The sequence below is a fragment of the Zeugodacus cucurbitae genome, chromosome 2, assembly GCF_028554725.1.
Source record: "Zeugodacus cucurbitae isolate PBARC_wt_2022May chromosome 2, idZeuCucr1.2, whole genome shotgun sequence".
Taxonomy (NCBI): Eukaryota; Metazoa; Arthropoda; class Insecta; order Diptera; family Tephritidae; genus Zeugodacus; species Zeugodacus cucurbitae.
In genome coordinates, this window is record NC_071667.1 from 25,699,544 (window position 1) to 25,719,754 (window position 20,211).

General features: G+C 34.6%; 3 protein-coding genes across 4 annotated transcripts in view; 1 reads left to right on the forward strand and 2 right to left on the reverse strand.

Moving 5' to 3' along the window:
• Nucleotides 1-14,530, reverse strand: part of LOC105213140 (AT-rich binding protein) — a 47,504-nt gene extending 32,974 nt beyond the window's left edge. Inside the window, exons 1-3 of one of the 2 annotated variants that reach the window (XR_008470008.1) lie at nt 14,300-14,530; nt 13,131-14,177; nt 7,630-8,924 (exon numbers count right to left, since the gene is read on the reverse strand). The gene's annotated coding sequence lies outside the window, so the exon portion shown is untranslated. Of the gene's footprint in view, nt 1-7,629; nt 8,925-13,130; nt 14,178-14,299 lie in introns of those variants that run through there. The other variant, XM_054225435.1, reaches the window with a different exon arrangement.
• Nucleotides 14,531-16,300: 1,770 nt separating this feature from the next.
• Nucleotides 16,301-17,986, forward strand: LOC105213139 (uncharacterized protein CG1161). The gene is made up of 5 exons (XM_011185712.3): nt 16,301-16,483; nt 16,537-16,688; nt 16,765-16,873; nt 17,197-17,322; nt 17,671-17,986. Exons 1-5 carry the CDS (start codon nt 16,412-16,414, stop codon nt 17,836-17,838), a joined length of 627 nt encoding a protein of 208 aa, XP_011184014.1. The 5' UTR covers nt 16,301-16,411; the 3' UTR covers nt 17,839-17,986.
• A 988-nt stretch (nt 17,987-18,974) lies between these two features.
• On the reverse strand, nt 18,975-20,182 carry LOC105213138 (proteasome subunit beta type-4-like). The gene is made up of 3 exons (XM_011185711.3): nt 19,857-20,182; nt 19,224-19,773; nt 18,975-19,159 (listed from the first exon to the last, which is right to left on the reverse strand). The coding sequence occupies exons 1-3, from the start codon at nt 19,883-19,885 to the stop codon at nt 19,034-19,036; spliced, it is 705 nt and encodes a 234-aa protein (XP_011184013.2). The 5' UTR covers nt 19,886-20,182; the 3' UTR covers nt 18,975-19,033.
• Between the last annotated feature and the right edge of the window lie 29 nt (nt 20,183-20,211).

A 20,211-nucleotide genomic window follows, 5' to 3' on the forward strand; every position in this document is an offset into this window, starting at 1 on the left:
GAAACATTTCTTTTTGTCTTTCCTTCGTTCAAGCACGAGTTTATGGTCTTACCTAAAACACTTTTTTTTCATTTTGGATGATCCTGTCAGGAGTTATGCTGACAACGCGGACGCACCTTTTTTCCGAGGGGTCACCGGAAATGACGTCACAATGGAGGAGTTTAAGCAGCAACAAGTTTGAATTAAATAAATAATTTTTTACATAGAAAAACAAATATTGAAAATAGGCCATTTGTTACGCGACAAACCCCATGTAACCCCTTAATAATAAGAAATATAATGTGTAAGAATATTTAAAATTCATATATGTATATATTAACAAGTAAGGAAAGACTGGGTTCGGGTGCAACCGAACGAATCAGAAGAACTCAAAATTAAGTTATATGGGATGTTGGCGTGGTTTCTTCTGTAAAATTTAGTGTTTCTGACGTTTTTCGTTAGTGAGTTAAAGCACTTTTAGTCATTTTCAACATAAACTTTGTATGGGAGGTGGGCGTGATTATTATCCGATTTCTTTCATTTTTGGACTGTATAAGGAAATGGCTAAAATAAACGACTGCAGAAAGTTTGGTTTATACAGTTTTTTTGGTTTGCAAGATATGTACAAAAAACCTATTTGATGGCGGGGTCACGCCCACTTAAATAAAAAATTACATCCAAATGTGCCCCTCCCTAATGCGATCCTATGTTCCAAATTTTATTTTCAAAACTTTATTTATGGCTAAGTTATGCCACTGTATATGTTTGCGGTTTTCGCCATTTTGTGGGCGTGGCGGTGGACAAATACTGTATTTGAGGTTTGGCATCACTTGTAGAAATGACTTTCCAATGCCCCGGATATCGAATATGAAGAATTCAGTGCCTATAGGTAATTTTTCGCCGAAAATATCGGTAATTCTCTCAAACATTTCAATGTAATTCAGAGAGAATCTTTTTCTTTTAATAGTGTGTCTCTGTACCAAAACTGGTTAAAATCGGGTCATAACTTCCACTAGCTTCCATATACCTAAATTTTCAAAAATACGGTGGGTCGCCTTCTAAACCGGTCGTCTAAAATGTCCGTTACACGCGAAATTAACCCTTCCTTGCTTGTTACATATTAATTTTCAAATTGAATAAGATTTTACATAAAAATTAAATTTAAGTTTTTTGTTGCATATTCCTAGGCGCTATAGTTGTTTTTGTAACAAAATCGTTAATAGAAAATTTAAAAAAAAATGCTCCACACAATTTTAATCCGTCTTCTTAAATTTATTTTATTATGACTTAAAAAATAGATCAAGATTAGCAGTTTCTGTTAAAGCTAATAGATTCTAATATATCTCGAGGCCATGTGTGCTAAAAAGGAATATTTTGTTTTTCTTAAAACACTTTTTCTAATTTTGTAAATCTCTAAAACTATTTGAAAAATTAGATATTAGCATAATTTGTTAATTTTAGGCAGTTTCATTACAAAAATATTTAAGAAGTGACAAAATAAAAGGAATTAATTGAAAGTCCCCCGAGTTGCACATATTACAGTTATAAATACAAAACTGCGAGGCACACACCTAACTTATTCCTTATATTACAGTTAGACATACTATTAACTCGAAATACCGACATATTTTTCGGTGAAATATAATAGCATAAAGTTTTGTTCCATTTGACCGTCGGACACAAAACAATTTCGAAAGAGCAAGTGGCAAAGACACAATATTATATTACCAATAAAAGAGCCGAATGAAGGCATGTGTTCGAGTGTGTGCAGAGGCACCCAAATTCCAAAGCGACGCTTTTGCGCCACTTAGCAAGTTCGCATATAAACAAGAGTAACGGGAATGTACGAGCATTTGACACGCAAACGGATATTTTGTAACAATTTCATTCCTTTTGGCCGCAGGCTAAAACACACATACATGCAAGGCTCAAACGCTTAAGCAATTGATGAGCCGCAGCTGTAACAGATTCAAATACACACACACAACAACAAATAAAATTCACCAAAGCCCAATGCTTACTCGTCCGAGTATAATTGTAACGAGTTAATAACTACAAACGTTGTTGGCTCGAGTGAGCGCGAGACACGAGCCTACTTCACAGAGCACAACAAATGCGTTGTGGAACCTTGTCAAGGACAAATGGCAAATGTGTTTGTTGTTGTTTTCGCTTGCACTCGTCGTGTGTGCGGATCAGCTGTATATTGCGACTGTATGTTGTTGCAAAAACATACATAAACAACAACATAAATTTACAATTTTCGCGAGTGTGTGCGTGAGGGAGAAATAGAGAGAGTCCATATAACATAAAGAAGAGCAGTGAGCGTGATAAGAGTTACAAAAATGGGTTTACAGCGTTTGCGCAAATAAACAACGGTTTTTGTAAATGAAAAATGTGAATGAATTCATACAGGTACAGTAGCTGATAACAGTAGTTATTTAGAACGGTTGTTCATGTAAGTTGATAAATGCGTGTACGCTAATAAAATATGGCAATTGAGAGCAGAGTTGCCACCATTACATTTTTGGATACCTATGTTACCCCTAGTTTCGTCGCGTAAAAAATTACCTATTTTCAATACTTTTTTCTAGGTAAAAAATTATTTATTTGATTCAAACTTTTTTCTGAATAATAAAGAATAATTTCTGAAATTAAAAAAATAATAAAACTACGCCATTGTGACTTCATTTCCGGTGACCCCTCGGAAAAAAGGTGCGTCCGCATTGTCAGCATAACTCCTGACAGGATCATACGAAATGAAAAAAACAAAAATTTAGTGCTTGAATGAAGCAAAGATAAAAAAAGTAAAAATTTGAATTTTGACAAATTAGCTTGACATTTTATTTTTTTTAATAGTTTTAATTGAGAAAAAAATAAAATCCTTCGTTCAAGCACGAGCAAATTGTATCTTGAACACCTGTTCAAAATTTTCATCAAGATCGGTTGAGTAGTTTTCGAGAAAATTTGACGTTGTAGAAATTAATAAGACAAAAAACAAAACAACGATTTTTTGAACCTACGAAACCCATGTAACCCCTCAATATAAATACATATTATATAACACTCGTGATAACTAATTCATTTTATTAGAGTGAGTAATAAATATACAATATACATTATGTAAAATAAGCAGAAATGTCCGCATAACTGTACAATTAATTATTTATCCAAACTAATACTATCAATTCTTCTGTGAGCAACAAGGTCCAAAACCCATAAAACACGCATTAAAATTCATTACCATTAGAAAACATAGAGGTTAGGTTAGGTTAGAATGGCTGATCTCCTGTGCCATAAGAGATCTCATTTGGACAGCTAAAGCCAGTCCTTTGTGATGCCGCAAACTCCTCAAAATGGATGCCCAAGACACTCAAGCAACGACAAAGCGCTTTGAGTCTTTCACGAATTTATGCAGACAACTAATTTGTATTCGGACATTTCAGCTGGTTCATCGAAGTTTTTTCTGCCAAGATATTTCTGCCACAGTCTGAAGTGTCTTGATGTCCCTTCTTCCATGCAACTTTGGCAATACAGAATCACTGCACTTTCTTCAGAATTTAATTGAGCTTATAGTTATATTCAAGAGTCGGGATTCCGTTGTCCACTTGTGATCTAGCGCTGGATCACTGAACCTCTTGCGACCTCGGTAAACGCTGGTTAACAACCACAATCTGCTCGGTTGCAATATCATTTTGGTCCAGAGTGAAACACAAGAGGTCCGCTGAACTACTGCACTTAAAAAGGTTCACTTTGCCGCAAATGTGTGTATTTCTCACCAGACACTGTGGATTAGGAATATAAGCGATGACGCTAGGACTCCTGAAAGACGCAAATTGCCGTAGAAGTTTGGAAGAAGGCGACGTGGAAACATCAAGTTATTTCCTACACCATTGTCCAGCGTTCGCAAGACTGAGGTTGAAACATCTCGGTAGCTAAACATTTGGTGAACCAAACGCACTTGCCGTAATGGACATTAGCCGCTTCATACAATTTATGGAAGACTCAAAGTGCTTCAGCGTCTTCATTGCTGTCCATACTCAACAGTCTTTTGTAACACAATGAACCGACGCCCTTATCTGTCCAAGTGGAATCCTTCGCGATAGCTATCACGAGGGTCGGCCTTTGAACGTAAACTAATCTTATTCCAAGAAATATTGAGTTTTAAACGAAGCACTCTCCCACTTTCGATCCTGACGTTTCGAACTAAAATAATCATTACTAGAAGGCTTTTCTATATCTCAGATAAATTTGTCAAAAAAACTTGTGCACTTTGTCTATAGAAATCATGAAGCCCTTACCGGGAAATTAAATGGATGTAGCATTGAACTATTTGCGATGCGAAAGTAGGCAAACTAGAGATATTTTCGTCGGATTATAGTTTTATCAACAGCAACACAATAGTATTCGGGCTATATGACCTCACTATGCTGCCATTCTTGGAAACGTTAAAGTCTTCAGCATAAAATCTTGGTTTTATTGACGTATCGTCAGGAACTGCTTGAGTGAAACTTTATAAAATGTGACAAAATAAAATCTGAACTTCACAGATGATTTTTTTCTTCTTTATTTTTTGGCTGCATGTAATGAAATCGAAATTGGATTTCTAAGAAATCATGTACAGTTTATTCTTGTAATTTCTGCCAGTTTATCAAAAACTCAACTATGAAGTATGTAAGTTTTCATAAAAGCACGAAAATACTAATCAAAATTTTCTTCAATAGATTTTTATAAGAAACTAACACCAAAATTTGCCACGAACAGCGTCAGGTTTAAGTGAATTTGAGCTTAATAGAGACATATAAAGTATTTTAGGACAATTATTAAGTATCAAGTATTAAGTAAGCTCAATCTATGTATATATTTATGTAAGTATGTATGAAAAATATTGATTAATGGCAAGTCCAGAAGTGAAAGCATAAAGCGTACACAAAAAACAGCAATTGGGTTTGAAATTATTTATGTAGCAGACCGACAAGACGTCAATTACCTCAGCTATCTGCTATAGTTATGCTATTCAATCAAAATTCCTAAAGTATATACATATACAAACAAACACATATGCATATTTAATGAAACAATACAGGAATCAATGTACAGAATGTAAGGAATGTAAATATTTCACCAATGGAGGTTATGAAGGCCAATTGGTGGGACGTGTTGCAGCAGGAACCTAAAACAAGGGCCTCTAATGAAGGAAACCGCAGCGGCAAAGTTAACAGAAATAACGGAAAGCCTTTGAGCATACATAAATACATAGATATATTCTAAATATGAGTGTATGTATGTTACTGTATATATACACCAATCAAAACCAAAAAGATATGAAAACCTGACGACAACAACAGAATGCCCCTAACAGCTATACGAAGTACAACGAAGGAGAGGCTGAAAAAATCATTGCGTAGGCGGAAAAAGAATTCCAGCACAAAAGCGACCACCACATAAACAACAACAACGCACAACAAAAATGTGATTAACGGGAACAGAAAACTACAACAAAGCCGACGAAGAGAGGAATAGCATGGAATACGGGTGTATATAGGTATATGTACTATATATAAGCATATAAGCATATACATATATATTGCAAGGGATTTAAACGAACGGTGGTTGGACGACAGGTTGGCTGCCAACGGCAAGACAGGAATGCCAAGGTTATTAAGATTTACAGTTATAGGGAACAAGTTCATGAGTGGTATATATGCGGCCTTATATACATACATACAAACAAACAAGTGCTTGTGTCCTTATCAAAATGTCTGCAATAAAATGTAGGTATGTAAGTGTATAACGGTTTGAGAAACTTCGCAAACTTAATACAGCATGTTGGTGAAAATAATTTATCTACATTTTTTTTTCACTTTTAAGTATGAGCGATTAATTCTTACCCGCTTTTAATTGCTTTATTTCTTGGCGATTTTTTTTCTCCTGTGTTTTTACTGCAATGTTCCTAATTATGATAAATGAAAGAAAGCTAAATTCTGCATAAAAAAGTTTCAGATGGAAACCGCGTTAGGGAGCGCAAAGCATACTTGTTGGCTTGAGAAAGTTATTAATTTATTGTGTGTCTTAAATCATTCGGTATCACAGCTGTTGCTTTAATTTATAAATATTAATATTTCAAGAATATTATAAATTATAAACAACAACACTATTCGGACTGTCGAAGCTTAAATACTAAGCATTTCTACTATAAAATTATTTATGTAACCAGACTGGGTATCTATCCAAGAAATGTTAATTAAGCTACATTCCTCGAAATTATTTCGGAAAGGTTTTCTGCCACAACAATCACAGAAAATACTGTATTGTTGCTTTATAAGAAATCTAAGATGACGATATGACTCTCAACATGAACCCATCGCTTTTGTCCGCAGATTACAGACATCTTTGAGTCCACTGTCGGAAATAACAAGCTCCACAAACTTGTGTCAACGAACTGCGTTAAGCGACTTTTCCTGAACACACAATATGGTGGTCTCTAGCACCAGGTTCCAGCTCAAGGAATACCATAAATTATGCCGCTCACCGGATTATCTAACGCAATTTGAAATCGAATATACTATGGAAACCATAATTCCTTTCATAATTTTTGATATCTGCATTATAGCGGAGAAGGTCATTATATGAACTCGGACCTTCACCTTGACGTAGGCAAGAGTAACGAGAGGAAAACCCAAAAACGAAAAACTACTATGACAACAGGCAACCATTACGCGATTCTCCCACTTCTGCGGGGACTTCTATAAAATGCAGAAGACGCTGAATTCGACCAAACAATTCTTCTTTGCTTCACTAGTAACTTGGAACCAGAACTAGAATCGAAAATGTTCACAGCAACGTTTCTCCCCATGGTGTTTTCAATATAAATATTTGATTTGACTAGAAAAGAACTTGAATTAAGTTTAAATCTTAAACTTGTGGAACGAATTACTCGAGAACCATTTTTAGTTTAAAGTTACCACATCACTTTATGATTACATTTAATTTAAAAAAATTAAACCTTTAATGTTTGACGAAAATGCAATGAAAGAACCACTCGATTGGCAGAATTAGAAGACTAAAAAATGCAGAAACGGATAGGAGTAAATTTCGCTAAGCTCCTTCTACAATTTGGGTATTATCCGACATGTGGACAGTTCTTTAAGCCCCCGACTGCCTGATAAATTAGACTTTGAGAACTTGTTCATATAAAAGCATAGCCAGAGATTAGACAATTCTTGTCAGTAGACAAGGTTAGGTTTTGACTCAACTGGAAATCGAATTTCTAATATTCGCAACGGTTTCATTAAAATTGAAAGGTTCTCTGCCTGCTAGGAAGCAGCTCACAGAATAGAAGCAGAAGTAGAAGAACGAAAGTTTTCATGCATATGTAACCGAAACAGATTCTTATCCGACCAATTACTGATAACCCGACAAGATTCGTAAAAATGTATTGGAGCTAGCAGCAGCAACAGGAAAAAAAGAGGAAAAGAAAACCTAATTTGAATAACCGTAACATTTAAGTTTAGTAAAATTATGGATCGCAAATGAATGCCAAACTCACTTTGAAAAATAGTTTCGGTAGAAAAATTGTAATAAATTGTGTATACAAAATAATAACGGTATAGCAAGAAAGTGTTTAAAATATTTGAAACTGATAACACTTACATTGTTTATACTGCAAATGTGGTTTCTATTGTTGTTTAGTCACGAAAATAATATTTTTTAGTTGTAAAATAGCAGTTATCACTTTTTCAAATTTTTGCACTTTCAATTTTCAAAGCACAATTCGCAGTGTGTACTAACACATCTAGAGCGTTTAGCAAAAATTTCGGTTTCAGTATTTATTTTGTGAACAAATACATATATTTTTAGATTTTTTCTCTATTTTTTTTCAATTCTTTTCACAAAAATTGACACAGATTTTTAATTTTTTCATTTAAATTTTTTTATTTTAATTTAGGTTTTGTTTTTTTTTTTGAGCACACTACAATTTCAAACGGTATTTGTTTTTAAAACAGTTACCACAATAAAATTTCACACGATTTCGTTAATTGCAATTTTTAACGTTTTTGCCATAAACCGTTAAGTGTATACGTATAACTTTTCAAAAACTTGGTTGACAATTCTTTTTATAGATTTCAAGTAGACTCGATCGACTTTTTTGCGTGTTTCGCTGTTTTTTGTTTGTATTTAATTACTCTTTTAACATTTCTACATAAAAATTATAACAACTACAACAACAGTGGCACGTTTTCCTACATGCATTTGTATTTTATCATAAACACTTGCAAGTTCTTCATACGAAAGTTCAGCACACAGGCACACACATAAAACACATGTAGTGTCTATGTAAGGTTTTTTGTATTTTTTTATTTTTTTTTTTTTTTGGAAAAATTCACAATCCGTTCACGTCGACGTCAGCGATAAGCACGTCAACGACAATGGGCTGTACAGCAAACGACAGAAGTTCAAACGTTACTGCGTCACTTGACGTCGCAGGAAAATCGAAAATGTCGAAAATGGTGGAAAACGGTCGAACAGCTGAACAATTTATGTAACCACTGTATACAAACGAAACGGCGATTTTGTAGTGTTAATTGATATTTTCCAAAAACACCAAAAGCAACTTTACACAATAGTTTTGAAATTTTATTTTAAAAAATTCAGTTATATATATACATGTATGTATATATGTTTGTATGTATATAATTGCATCACACTGTAAATATGTAATTATTTTGAATTTGAAAACATTTTACACCATTTTTATTTATTATTTTCTTTTAATTTGCAATCTTTATTTTCTGTTATTATTTAAACAATAAACATTTATTTTACTTTATTCATATGTTTGTGTAGCTTTTCTGCTGCTTCGAATTAAACATGTACTGTCATCCGCAACCGTCTCGAACTGACTGCTGATAATTGTGTACGTAGAGTAGGGAACGACGAGTGCGCACCTAAAAAAGTTACAGTTACTACTCGCTGTTTTGGCACATCGCTACATACATACAGACATATACGCATATATTGATATATACATACATACATATATATTTTAACTAACCCGTTTCTATGTATATGCTTCTATGTAACTCTCACCTACTTTTAGGCGCACAAACGCTCTCTGAGCGCATACGTTAGTCGAAGTCAGTGTGCTCTGGCAGATTTAGCGATTTTTTTATGTTGTTAAATTTCATTGAATTTTTTTACAAAAAATATTTAAAATTTCATTTAAAAATTTTTGAGGTTATATGGTAAGAATTTGTTTAAGAAATAATAACTAATGAGTTATAAAATATTGTAACTGAGTATTCAAGTCTTTATAATTAGCAAATAATTGGATTATAATAATAATAGAAAAGAACCGTAATTTAGCTGAACGAACATCAAAAGAACAATACCTAAAATAACGGAATACATGTAAAGCAACACTAGTCGACTATTTTTGGCAAGTTCCACACATTTTATTTCAAATTAAACAAGCGACTTTTAGCGTATTTTCATAGTTGGACCGTTGTTTGAAACATACATTCCTCGGAGTTGAGATAACTAAGCCCAATTCGGCAATGGCTTGGAAGTAACTGCCAACAACAAAATTTCTTAATTTGTATTTATCTGTATTTTGAAATACAGAAGCCTATTAATAGCTGCATCGTTAAATAAAAATGAGGCCTACATTTAGGCGCATTCGAAAATGTTTCACCAAAGTCATCTTTTACACGCACTCCAACTCACGTTTTAAAAAAATGTGGCTGAACATTTTAAATTCGAGTCAAATAATTCCTCTTATTAGACCATTTTCAAATTAGAAGTTCTTTGTTAGATTTGCGTATTTCAAATGTCTAGCTCCGTTTTTTGTTAGTAATATCTCTCATTATGACATATATTCGTATCAGTCTCTCTTACGAAATTAACAATATGTTATTGCTAAACATTTTTGAAATGTTCTTTTGAAGCAAAATACCCAATGCCAGGTTCAACTGACAATTAAACAAGGGCGTAAGCATCTACAATGGCAACTCATGCCTTATGACGCTTTCACTCTCATTATGCATCGTTACAACAATACTATTGTGTAAACAAATTATGTTATTAGTTGCTGCTAGCGAGAAAAAGTCATAACATACATTTAGGCGCATGAAATATGCAGAAGCAGTAAAACGTGAAAGAAAGTTTAGCTCGCTGAGAGCGCGATTGTAAAAGTGGGAGCAGCAAAGGAGCGAAGAAAAAAGGAAACATTGCAATTACATGAATAGCCTGAAAATATGCAATACTTAATTTTGTACAAATTAATAGAATTGGCAACCCTGTCGCAACTACACACTTTTCCATGTATGCGTGTACACCATGGCAACCGGCATAAACGATTGAGGGAAATCCATGCACCAATCATTCAATTGGCTGCGTGAGCGACAGATACCCGAATCCCATATTGTTGTTGTTGCTTACTCGTCGTTGGTAACACATGTTACCACTACGGGCTGTCGTGTTTGGTCTTCAATGTCAAATGTTTGTTGTTTGTTTTGATTTGTGTATTTCACACTTGAAACAGTTTTTCAGCGATTGTCCTCTCCCAGCGTCCCTTGAGAGCCTTGAGAGCGTGTGTAGGCCCACTATGAGTACTTCAGAGCAACGAAATTTGCATGTTAAACATGCAGAACTGAAATAATGGAATAAATCAAACATGATGTATGCCTATCCATGGGTTGCATTGTGTGCGACTCTTGGGAAAAATAAAAGACTGATAGTGATTTTCCCACATAAGCACAATGTCGTATCAGAAAGTGTTGAAAGTGTCCACAAATAGTTTTTGGGCTTCGTTTAGCTTTCGGAAACGTTTTTCATTTCCAGTAATTGACATATTGTGTATACGTAAGTAATCTTTACTCCTGAGATAGATACATGGATATGTTTCCCCCTTAACGGAGGTATTCTCAATTCCCGTTTTGATTAGTGATGAGCGGTATGCTATATTTGTATCACTGCGATTTCAGTGATTGCTATTTTTAATTCACTGTGATTTTGTATTGCTATTGCGATCGCAACAAAAAAAAAGAATTTATGAAAATTGTTACTCCACATTTTTTTTTAATTTTTCACATTTTCATATTTATTAATTTTTACATTATCCAAAATTTATCTGATTTTGTAATCGCAATTAACTAATTAATACATATTTGGTAGATCTAACTGCTTTACTATTCACCGTAGCCAAAATTATAGAAATCGCAACTGAACTGTGATTGCTACAGTGATCGAATAAGAATTACTGAACTCCTATATGTACTGTGATCAAAAAAAAAGCACTGAACTTCTCTATAGCTACTGTGTTCGAACTCAATTTATTGAACTGCCATTGTGATTGTAATTCATTGCTATTTACAAAAATTGATCACAGTTGCTATATGCGATTTTTCAATCACAGTGAAAAAATCACCGGTAGTGAAATATCGCTCATCACTAGTTTAGGTAGGTGTGAAAAGCCTTAATGACCTATCATTGCTAATTTTTCAGCGCTGACTCCTGCCCATTGTTTTTGATTGTATTCCATTCCGATAAAGTGATTACTTTGATTTCTCAATAGAGATATGCAACTCTTACCGAAAAATCTGTGTCATTTTAAATGGATATAGTTGCTTCCGGTGAAAATTGGAAGATGGAGTCATATGTAGAAGTTCACGTAAGTGAGGAAAGTTTTTGACTGTCATTCACTTGGGAGTGGCCAGGAACGATTCTTTTACATGTGGCAAGAGCAGCTCACGACTTCCGGTCTTAGACCAAGTATCCTCTGGGTAGCCAACAGACATCCGTTTGGAGGCGAGCTAAAGTGAGAAGGCGAAACCCGCCTATGCGGTTGTGCGTAGGGTTTGGGACCTCAGCCTCGGATGAGAGACCCCAATTTTGATGACGACCACTGCAAACGTTTAAAGGACTACGAATTAAGGGCATGCACCTGGAATGTCCGGACCCTTAATTGGGAAGGTGCCTCTGCCCAGCTGGTTGATGTCCTCGTAAGAGTAAAGGCTGACATTACCGCAATCCAAGAAATGCGATGGACGGGACAAGGACGGAAGAAGGTGGGTCCTTGTGGCATCTACTACAGCGGCCATATAAAGGAGCGTAAATTCGGTGTGGGATTCGTGGTGGGAGAGAGACTCCGTCGTCGAGTCCTGGCATTCACTCCGGTGGATGAACGTCTAGCCACAATCCGCAAACATATCGCTGATTTGCGCCCACGCCCCGACGGAAGAGAAGGACGAAGTGATCAAAGATACCTTCTATGAGCGCCTAGAACGTACCTATGAGCGCTGCCCCCGCCACGATGTCAAAATCGTGCTTGCGATTTCAACGCTAGGGTGGGTGTCTTTGGCACAACAGTCGGAAAATTCAGCCTCCATGACGAAATATCACCAAACGGTCTGAGGCTGATCGACTTCACAGGGGCCCGAAATATGGTCGTCCAGATTAGATTCTAGCATAAGAAAATCCATCAAGCTACTTGGCTGTCCCCGGATCGAATCACTCGCAACCAAATCGATCATGTTGTGATAGATGGACGACATGTCTCCTGTGTTTTTGATGTGCGTACGCTTCGTGGTCCCAACATCGACTCGGACCACTATCTTGTAGCAGCTAACATACGCACCCGCCTCTGTGTAGAAAAGCGTACACGTCAACAAACACAAGGAAGGTTCGGCATCGAGAAGCTGCAATCACAACCGACAGCCGAACGATTTTCTACTCGACTTGCACTCATGCTCTCTGAGAGCACTCATCAGCATCTCGGTATAAGGGAGCTGTGGGACGGCATATCAAACTCCTTAAGAGATTTCCTGTACCAAGGCCAAAAGCAGAAAAAAATTCTCTGAAAAAGCCCATCATCTAGCGATTCTCCAAATAATTTATGGAAGGCTGTCGAATTGACCGGATATAATTCTCGGTCCGTTCTGGTTACGAAACAGGAAAGTTCAAGAATATTACAAGAAATATAAATATAAACTAACTGAAATAAAATTTTCCTATCTTGACACCAAGTGTGTCTCTTAAATTTGGCTTATTAAACTGTGTTTATGCACGTAAGTATAACCTATTTAGCAAATCGCACCGATATTGTCGTGATTGTTACTCGGACATGCTGGACTTTGTACTCTTAACATACTCACTTTCTAGACGCACAGGCACAGTCGACTTCTAAACATTCATTTACTTCCATTATCTCCCAGCAGATGGCTTCATCAGCTTCTTCAAATCCCTAGAAGTCTTCTTATTACTCATAGGGCAGCCTGCTGGTGTTCAAGAGCGATTATTTTCTGCCACAAGTATATAATTTCAGGAGGATGCGACACTTTGTAAATATGAGTAACTCATTGGTTTCCTTTTTCATCCATTTTTTTTTTCAATTTTTTAACACAATTTGCATTTATTTGATATTCATAAAAACATGCAATTTTACTGCAGTTGTATGTGGAAAATATGTGTTGTCATGTATGCAAAAAATTAAAATTCAATTTCAACTAATTATTCAATGAAAAACTAACTATGGTAAATATATATCATAAAGTAAAACGGCAAAATTCGTATGAAGCGTATGCACATCACATTAGCTTTATCGTCAAAATTTTTCTAAAGTTCTGTGTGAGCATATTCAGAGTGTGATTCTCTGTCCTTTGGTACAATAAATAAACCCTCCGCTGTTGTCCATCGTGTGCCGTGTTGGGAACTACTAAAACCTACAACCTCCATTTGGCCGGAAATTGGTCTTCCAAACGAACGACCAGACATTCCCAAATAACTACCAGTATCCAAATGCCGTAAGCGTACATGAGCGTCACGCACCCATTCATCATTGGAACAAATTAATTCCCAATGATCACCGGTGTCACCTACACCATCATCACCATATGCTGACACTTCCTGTTCACCAGATAAAGGCGAGGGAAAATGATGAGAATGTAAGTTCTTTTTGGTAGTTAAGTGTTCTAAGCGTATAATATCGCCGCATTGTATGGGTTCTCCACGTTCACAATGCTTATTTGTTGGTGCTTTTATCACCCAATGGCTGTTAACATCTTCTTTTATTTCAACTCCGGTCACTGATTGTTGACCTGAACCGGAACCATATTTCACATCATGTGAATGCAAGCGTGAGCCGTAATCCGAATTCAAAAGTTTAATTATTGACCCGCAAGTCACAAAATTAGTTTTGCCCGCTGAAAGGAAACCAAAAATAATTTTATAGAAGTGATAACAAAACAGCAACCGGAAAAAATTACAACAAATATACACAACTAGTGGGCGGACCACCAATCACGGGCGACCACATCAAACTTACCAAAAGACACTGGAAATGTGCAAAATATAAATGAAAGTATTATTTCTAACGGTAAATACAATTTATTCGGATTCATTTTTCTTATTTTGTACCTATATTAATTGATTTGTTCAAATAAATACTATTAATTCTTTTAGACGAAAAACGATAAGTTTACACTTTATAGAGAACGAATGACAGTGAATGTTGAATATAGAATGTATATGTTTTCGACACGCAAACAAATGTCAAATTAGATAACGACAGACTAGTTTGCGCAAACTAGCAATTTGTTGCCAGATTTTACTATGGTTTAAATTTGTTATATTTTTGCATGTAATAAACTTAAAATTATTATAGTTCGAGATATTTTATGGAAGTAACGAGAAAGCAATTCAAAATATTTTTGTTGGGTCGGCTTTAGTATACCGTCCCACGATTTCGGGGTTAAAATGGATATGGGCGGATAGAGGAGGATCTCCAGATCACGAATATATATAATTATTGCCGCCGCAAACTTATAGTTTCTGAGTTATTTGCAATTTAAGATTTAAAATTAATAATTTTTAACTCGTTATTTCTCCCTGTATATTGAATTTTCCACATATATTTTGCACTTTAAATATATTTACACTTCACACATTTGTTTATAAATATTTATTTTTAACTAATTATATTAAAATATGCTGTAAATGGTAGGTGTTACCATATCACATATTTTGTAAACGAATTATAAGAATCACAATAATGAAAAAGAAAGATTATACCCCAAATACAATAAACATAATGCATGTAATGTGTAATGTAAATTATTTTATTATTTCCCATATTTTGATAATATCCGGTGTTGGTTCGACCAGGGTTATTTTTTTGAAGCGCGGCCGAAGGCCGCCTCTGCAGAAAGTAGTTCTACGCGGAAGAACTTGTTATTCCACCTCTTTGATAACTCCCGGTGTTGGCTTGACCAGGGTTATTTTTTTGAAGCGCGGCCGAAGGCCGCCTCTGCAGAAAGTAGTTCTACGCGGAAGAACTTGTTATTCCACCTCTTTGATAACTCCCGGTATTGGCTCGACCAGGGTTATTTTTTTGAAGTGCGGCCGAAGGCCGCCTCTGCAGAAAGTAGTTCTACGCGGAAGAACTTGTTATTCCACCTCTTTGATAACTCCCGGTGTTGGCTCGACCAGGGTTATTTTTTTGAAGCGCGGCCGAAGGCCGCCTCTGCAGAAAGTAGTTCTACGCGGAAGAACTTGTTATTCCACCTCTTTGATAATCCCCGGTGTTGGCTCGACCAGGGTTATTTTTTTGAAGCACTTATAAATTTTGAAACCTTGGTATTTTTTTGTAGTTAGAATGTTTACTTAATAACTATTTATTGGGTATTTGTTTTCTTCATTTTGATTATTTTTAATCGATGCATGTGGCAACACTTATGTTCTGTCATCTTGCAACCGTTTTGTTATTTTACAAATAAACAGAATTCTGCATAAAATTAAATGTTTATTTACAGCAAATTTTGATATAATTTGTTAAAAATAAGTATGTAGAAACAAATTAATGAAGTGTAAATATATTTAAAGTGCAAAATATATGTGAACAATTCAATATACAGTGAGAAATAACGTGTTGAAAATTGTTAATTTTAAATCTTAAATTGCAAATAACTCAGAAACTATAAGTTTGCGGCGGCAATAATTATATATATTCGTGATCTGGAGATCCCCCTCTATCCGCCCATATCTATTTTAACCCCGAAATCGTGGGACGGTATACTAAAGTTTTCCCTTTTTGTTTATTAAAAAAATTATATTAATGCATCATAAAAAATAATGATATAAAGTTTACACCAATCAAGCTATATCTGCTTACAATTGATTTTTATATTTCTTCACTCCATTGGTTCTTAATATCTAACAACGAAAAAATAAACATATATATATTAATAAATATTTTAGAAAACTTCACGGCGTAATTTTATAAAAAAAATTCTCCGGCATCGCACACGACAAAACAAAGAATATCAACATTTGTGAACACTACCATAGAAAACAGCTGAGAAGAGAAAGGAAAGAAAAATACAAAATATACGTGAATTTATGAAAATTGTACAAAATTTGTTATTTAATTTGAAAAGCAATGTTTCGACTAGAAAATATAGCTTGTAGTGCTGCATTGTTAGTTATTTTTTGCTTATCCTTGACCGTATTGGTAAGTGTTACCTTTTTTGCTTTTGAAATTCTTTAAATAAGTTATTTTTGTAGTTGTCTAATGCAGATGTAAGCCCACAAAGCAATATCACTAATCCTGTAAAGGTTGATAACAGTATTACCGCTAACAAAGGCCCACTTAGCAGCACTTTAGCACCAAACATAATAAATTCCTTAGTGCAAGCTACAAATTCAACACCTAAATGGTAAGTTGTCATTTTTTTTTGTTGCAGACGATTATTATTATTTATAAAACTAATACTTTTATTATAATTTTCATAGTGTATGTGATGGCGCTTTGCTACCGCGTTTAAGTGAAAATGGTAAAGTTCTGGAAATCTGCCCTGAATGTAAATGTCAGCATGAAGCAAGAAACACAACACTTATTAAGGTAATAGGAACAATAGTTGCAATATACAGTATTTACATATTTTAATATACATATACAATTTTTATTTATTTTTTAAACAAAGTTACTACATCAAATTTGTAATATCTCAATTGCAAAGATGTTCGTTTATCTTAAATTTGATTGAAAATCAGCAACAACAATTTCATTGTCAAAAGTGATTTTTAATCAAATTTTAAATACGAAATATGAATTTCATTATATTTTGAATATTATAATGAAATAATTATGGTATTAAAGTACTAAACAATTTTCTTCGCAACTTTAGGCAGATAAATTATTTAAGATTTTAATTGTTTCAACAGGTCGTTGTCATAATCGTGATTTGGATTATATCCATACTTGTGATATATATGCTATTCCTTATTTGCTTGGATCCACTACTCAACAAACGGGTTAAGGCGAATTATCAGGAGCACACAAACGAAGATGTACATACTAAATATATCAACGTACAATATAGTCTCTTAGTAGATGACAATAAAGATTCTGATTGATTATCTTTTAGTTTTCGTTTTCATGTTGTTTTTACATATTTCGTTGCATATATATTTTGTATCATACCGTTTTATAATTCTGTAATTAACACACTAACAACACATCATTTTAAAATGTTTTGTTTTTTTGTAACCAAAATGAGTTTGTATTAGTAGTTAGCAATTAAGCACACAGACGTACACGTTCTAAGACTTTACACTAACACCAAAATTGTTACAATTTAATATTAATAGCTGTGAACTTTTTAACATCTTATCATTATTTCTCTTTACAATTATTAGGATGAAGCAAGTGGCACTTCCCCCCCATTGCCGTCCGGCATAGGAAATCAAGAAATGAATGCACGTGCAAATGTATTGAATCGTGTTGGTCATCAAACGGACAAATGGAAGAAACAAGTACGTGAACAACGTCGTCACATCTATGATCGGCGCACAATGTTGAATTAAATAGACGTAGCTTGTGTAGTGATAATTCGCGTTTATTTTTTCTTTAATATTTTTGAACCTATTATTTTATTAAAAACATTATAATGTAATCAATATATCTTATAACTGCATATATACATATGTATGTGTCGCCACTGTCTGCACTGTCCTACCTTCTTTTTTATTGTGGCGACGATCTCATACCGGAAAGTACTTGTTTCAAAATATTATTTCTTTTTCTTTTGAATAAGTAAATTTTGTATAAATTAATGTCTTAGAAGTAATCGCATTAAAATATCGCACATGCCTGCATACTTACGAATATTCATACACAATAACACATAAATGTATAGAATTAAAGGATTTTAGCGAAAATATATGTAACACAATATATTATTGGAACCAGAAAACATGTAAACTAACGAATTTTTCGAACGACTTTGCTAAAAACATATTGCTACTACAATCAGTGAGATCATTTCACTAAACTACACACTAAATGCAGCTATACACATTCAGCCTAATTGTAAACTTCGTGTGAATGCCATGCCATTTGGAAAAATTCATTAATTCCCCTAGTGTAGAACCTTCGACGTAGAACTCATGTTTTGACTATTTTTGTTAAATTTTTCAAAAAAATAATTCGTCGGCATTCTTTAAAAATACTCTACAGACCGAAAGATCGCGCCACAAACCAATACATATCCTTGTCTTAATACTATCAAAGTTCCATAACAATTCATCCCATAGTTCTCAAAGCCTTCGCTTTTGTTTAGTAAATGCTGCGTTTTTTCAAAGATCTTTACATATCGTATTCTGCCGATTGAGTCTTTGGCCTCATAAAAGTTCCGAAGAACTGACTGTTGTGACACCAATGTAGGTGGTTTAACTCCAAGAACGCCATTCACTGGGAGTCTAAGAAGGTGTTAATGGTACTGTTGCATGTTGTATGTCGCCACAACCGATGAAGGACTTTTGTTGTTGTTGTAGCGTCATAAATAATTTTGACTACCGACTTGACAGTCCTTGGCCGGATAAAAGTCCGGGTCCGTTCCGGTTACTTAGAACCGACTGGCGTGAGATGGAGCACTGTCTTGTGTTACTTTTTTTCCTATAAAACAATTTACCTCTATACGGTTTCAAATATAACAACAACATAAGTAGTAGTTACTAGTTTATTAAAATTCATAATTTTTTTGTGGTACTTTTTAAAGCATTAACAGCTTAACTCTTCGATTGCGATGTTGCAAGAGTTTTTGTCAACTATATCACATTCTCCCAATAAATATACTTCATTGGAATGTTTGAAACGTCTACTCATATGTTTTGCGGCATCTATAATCTAAAAAGAAAAACAATTGTATTTAATTCGTAGATTATCTTGTAAATCATGAATTTTTACTTACGATTGTTAATGCTTCTTCTCTTCTAATCAAATTAGATGGTTTGCCTTCAACTGAACAGCTACTTAATTTATTTATTTCAGCTTTGATATGCTCGTAAACCAAATTTTTATAACTCACATCTCCAGGTACTATATCACAGTAGAAGTCACAAGCGGTGTATGTATGTTCCCAAGCAGAACCGTCATGTCGGATATGTGCCAAAAATGGTTCCCCAGCCTCTAGGCCGCCCACAATTACATCAATATGCAGGGTACTTCCATTTGTATGATGAAAATAAAACTGTTTTGTGAGCCAATTAGACAGCATGAGTGGTGTTAATGTGATACCATAACGATCATGCTCAAATTTTAACTCCTCAATTTTATCAATAATGTTTTGTAAATCCGCACTATCACCGCTACCGCCCAAGATGATAATTTCGCTTATTTTGAAAATTCGTTCCTTACCATGATATTCTGTTCCTTTCGGTGATACCAGTATCTTGTCAGCAACAATCAGCACCCCTTTTTCGTATTTTATGGCTAAAACGGTGCGGCCTCGCAGCATATTACTAAAGGGAATGTACGTACACATATGTACGTACATGAATTTAAACATAATGCATTTTTCGGAATAAGTCCAATTTAAACTTACAATTTTATTGGGATCCGATTTAAAGCCATATTACATTTAAAATGCCTGTTCACTAATTCAATTCACAATATGTAATATCCAACTGAGTAACGACTAATATGTAGTGCAACCGCATAAAATGTTTTGCCGATCTTTTGCAAATACATAAATAATGCAACTAAACAGTGTATACTATATAGTTTAAACGTGTCAGATGATTCAGATTTAATAGTGTCAGGGACGTATTTCAATTATTAAATGTTTAATGAAAGAATAGTACAAATATGATTTCGTGCGCTATGTGATGATTCGAGCATTCCCCGTTATTATTGAATGGATACAGAATTATTTTAGAGTGTTGATATGCTGATAATGA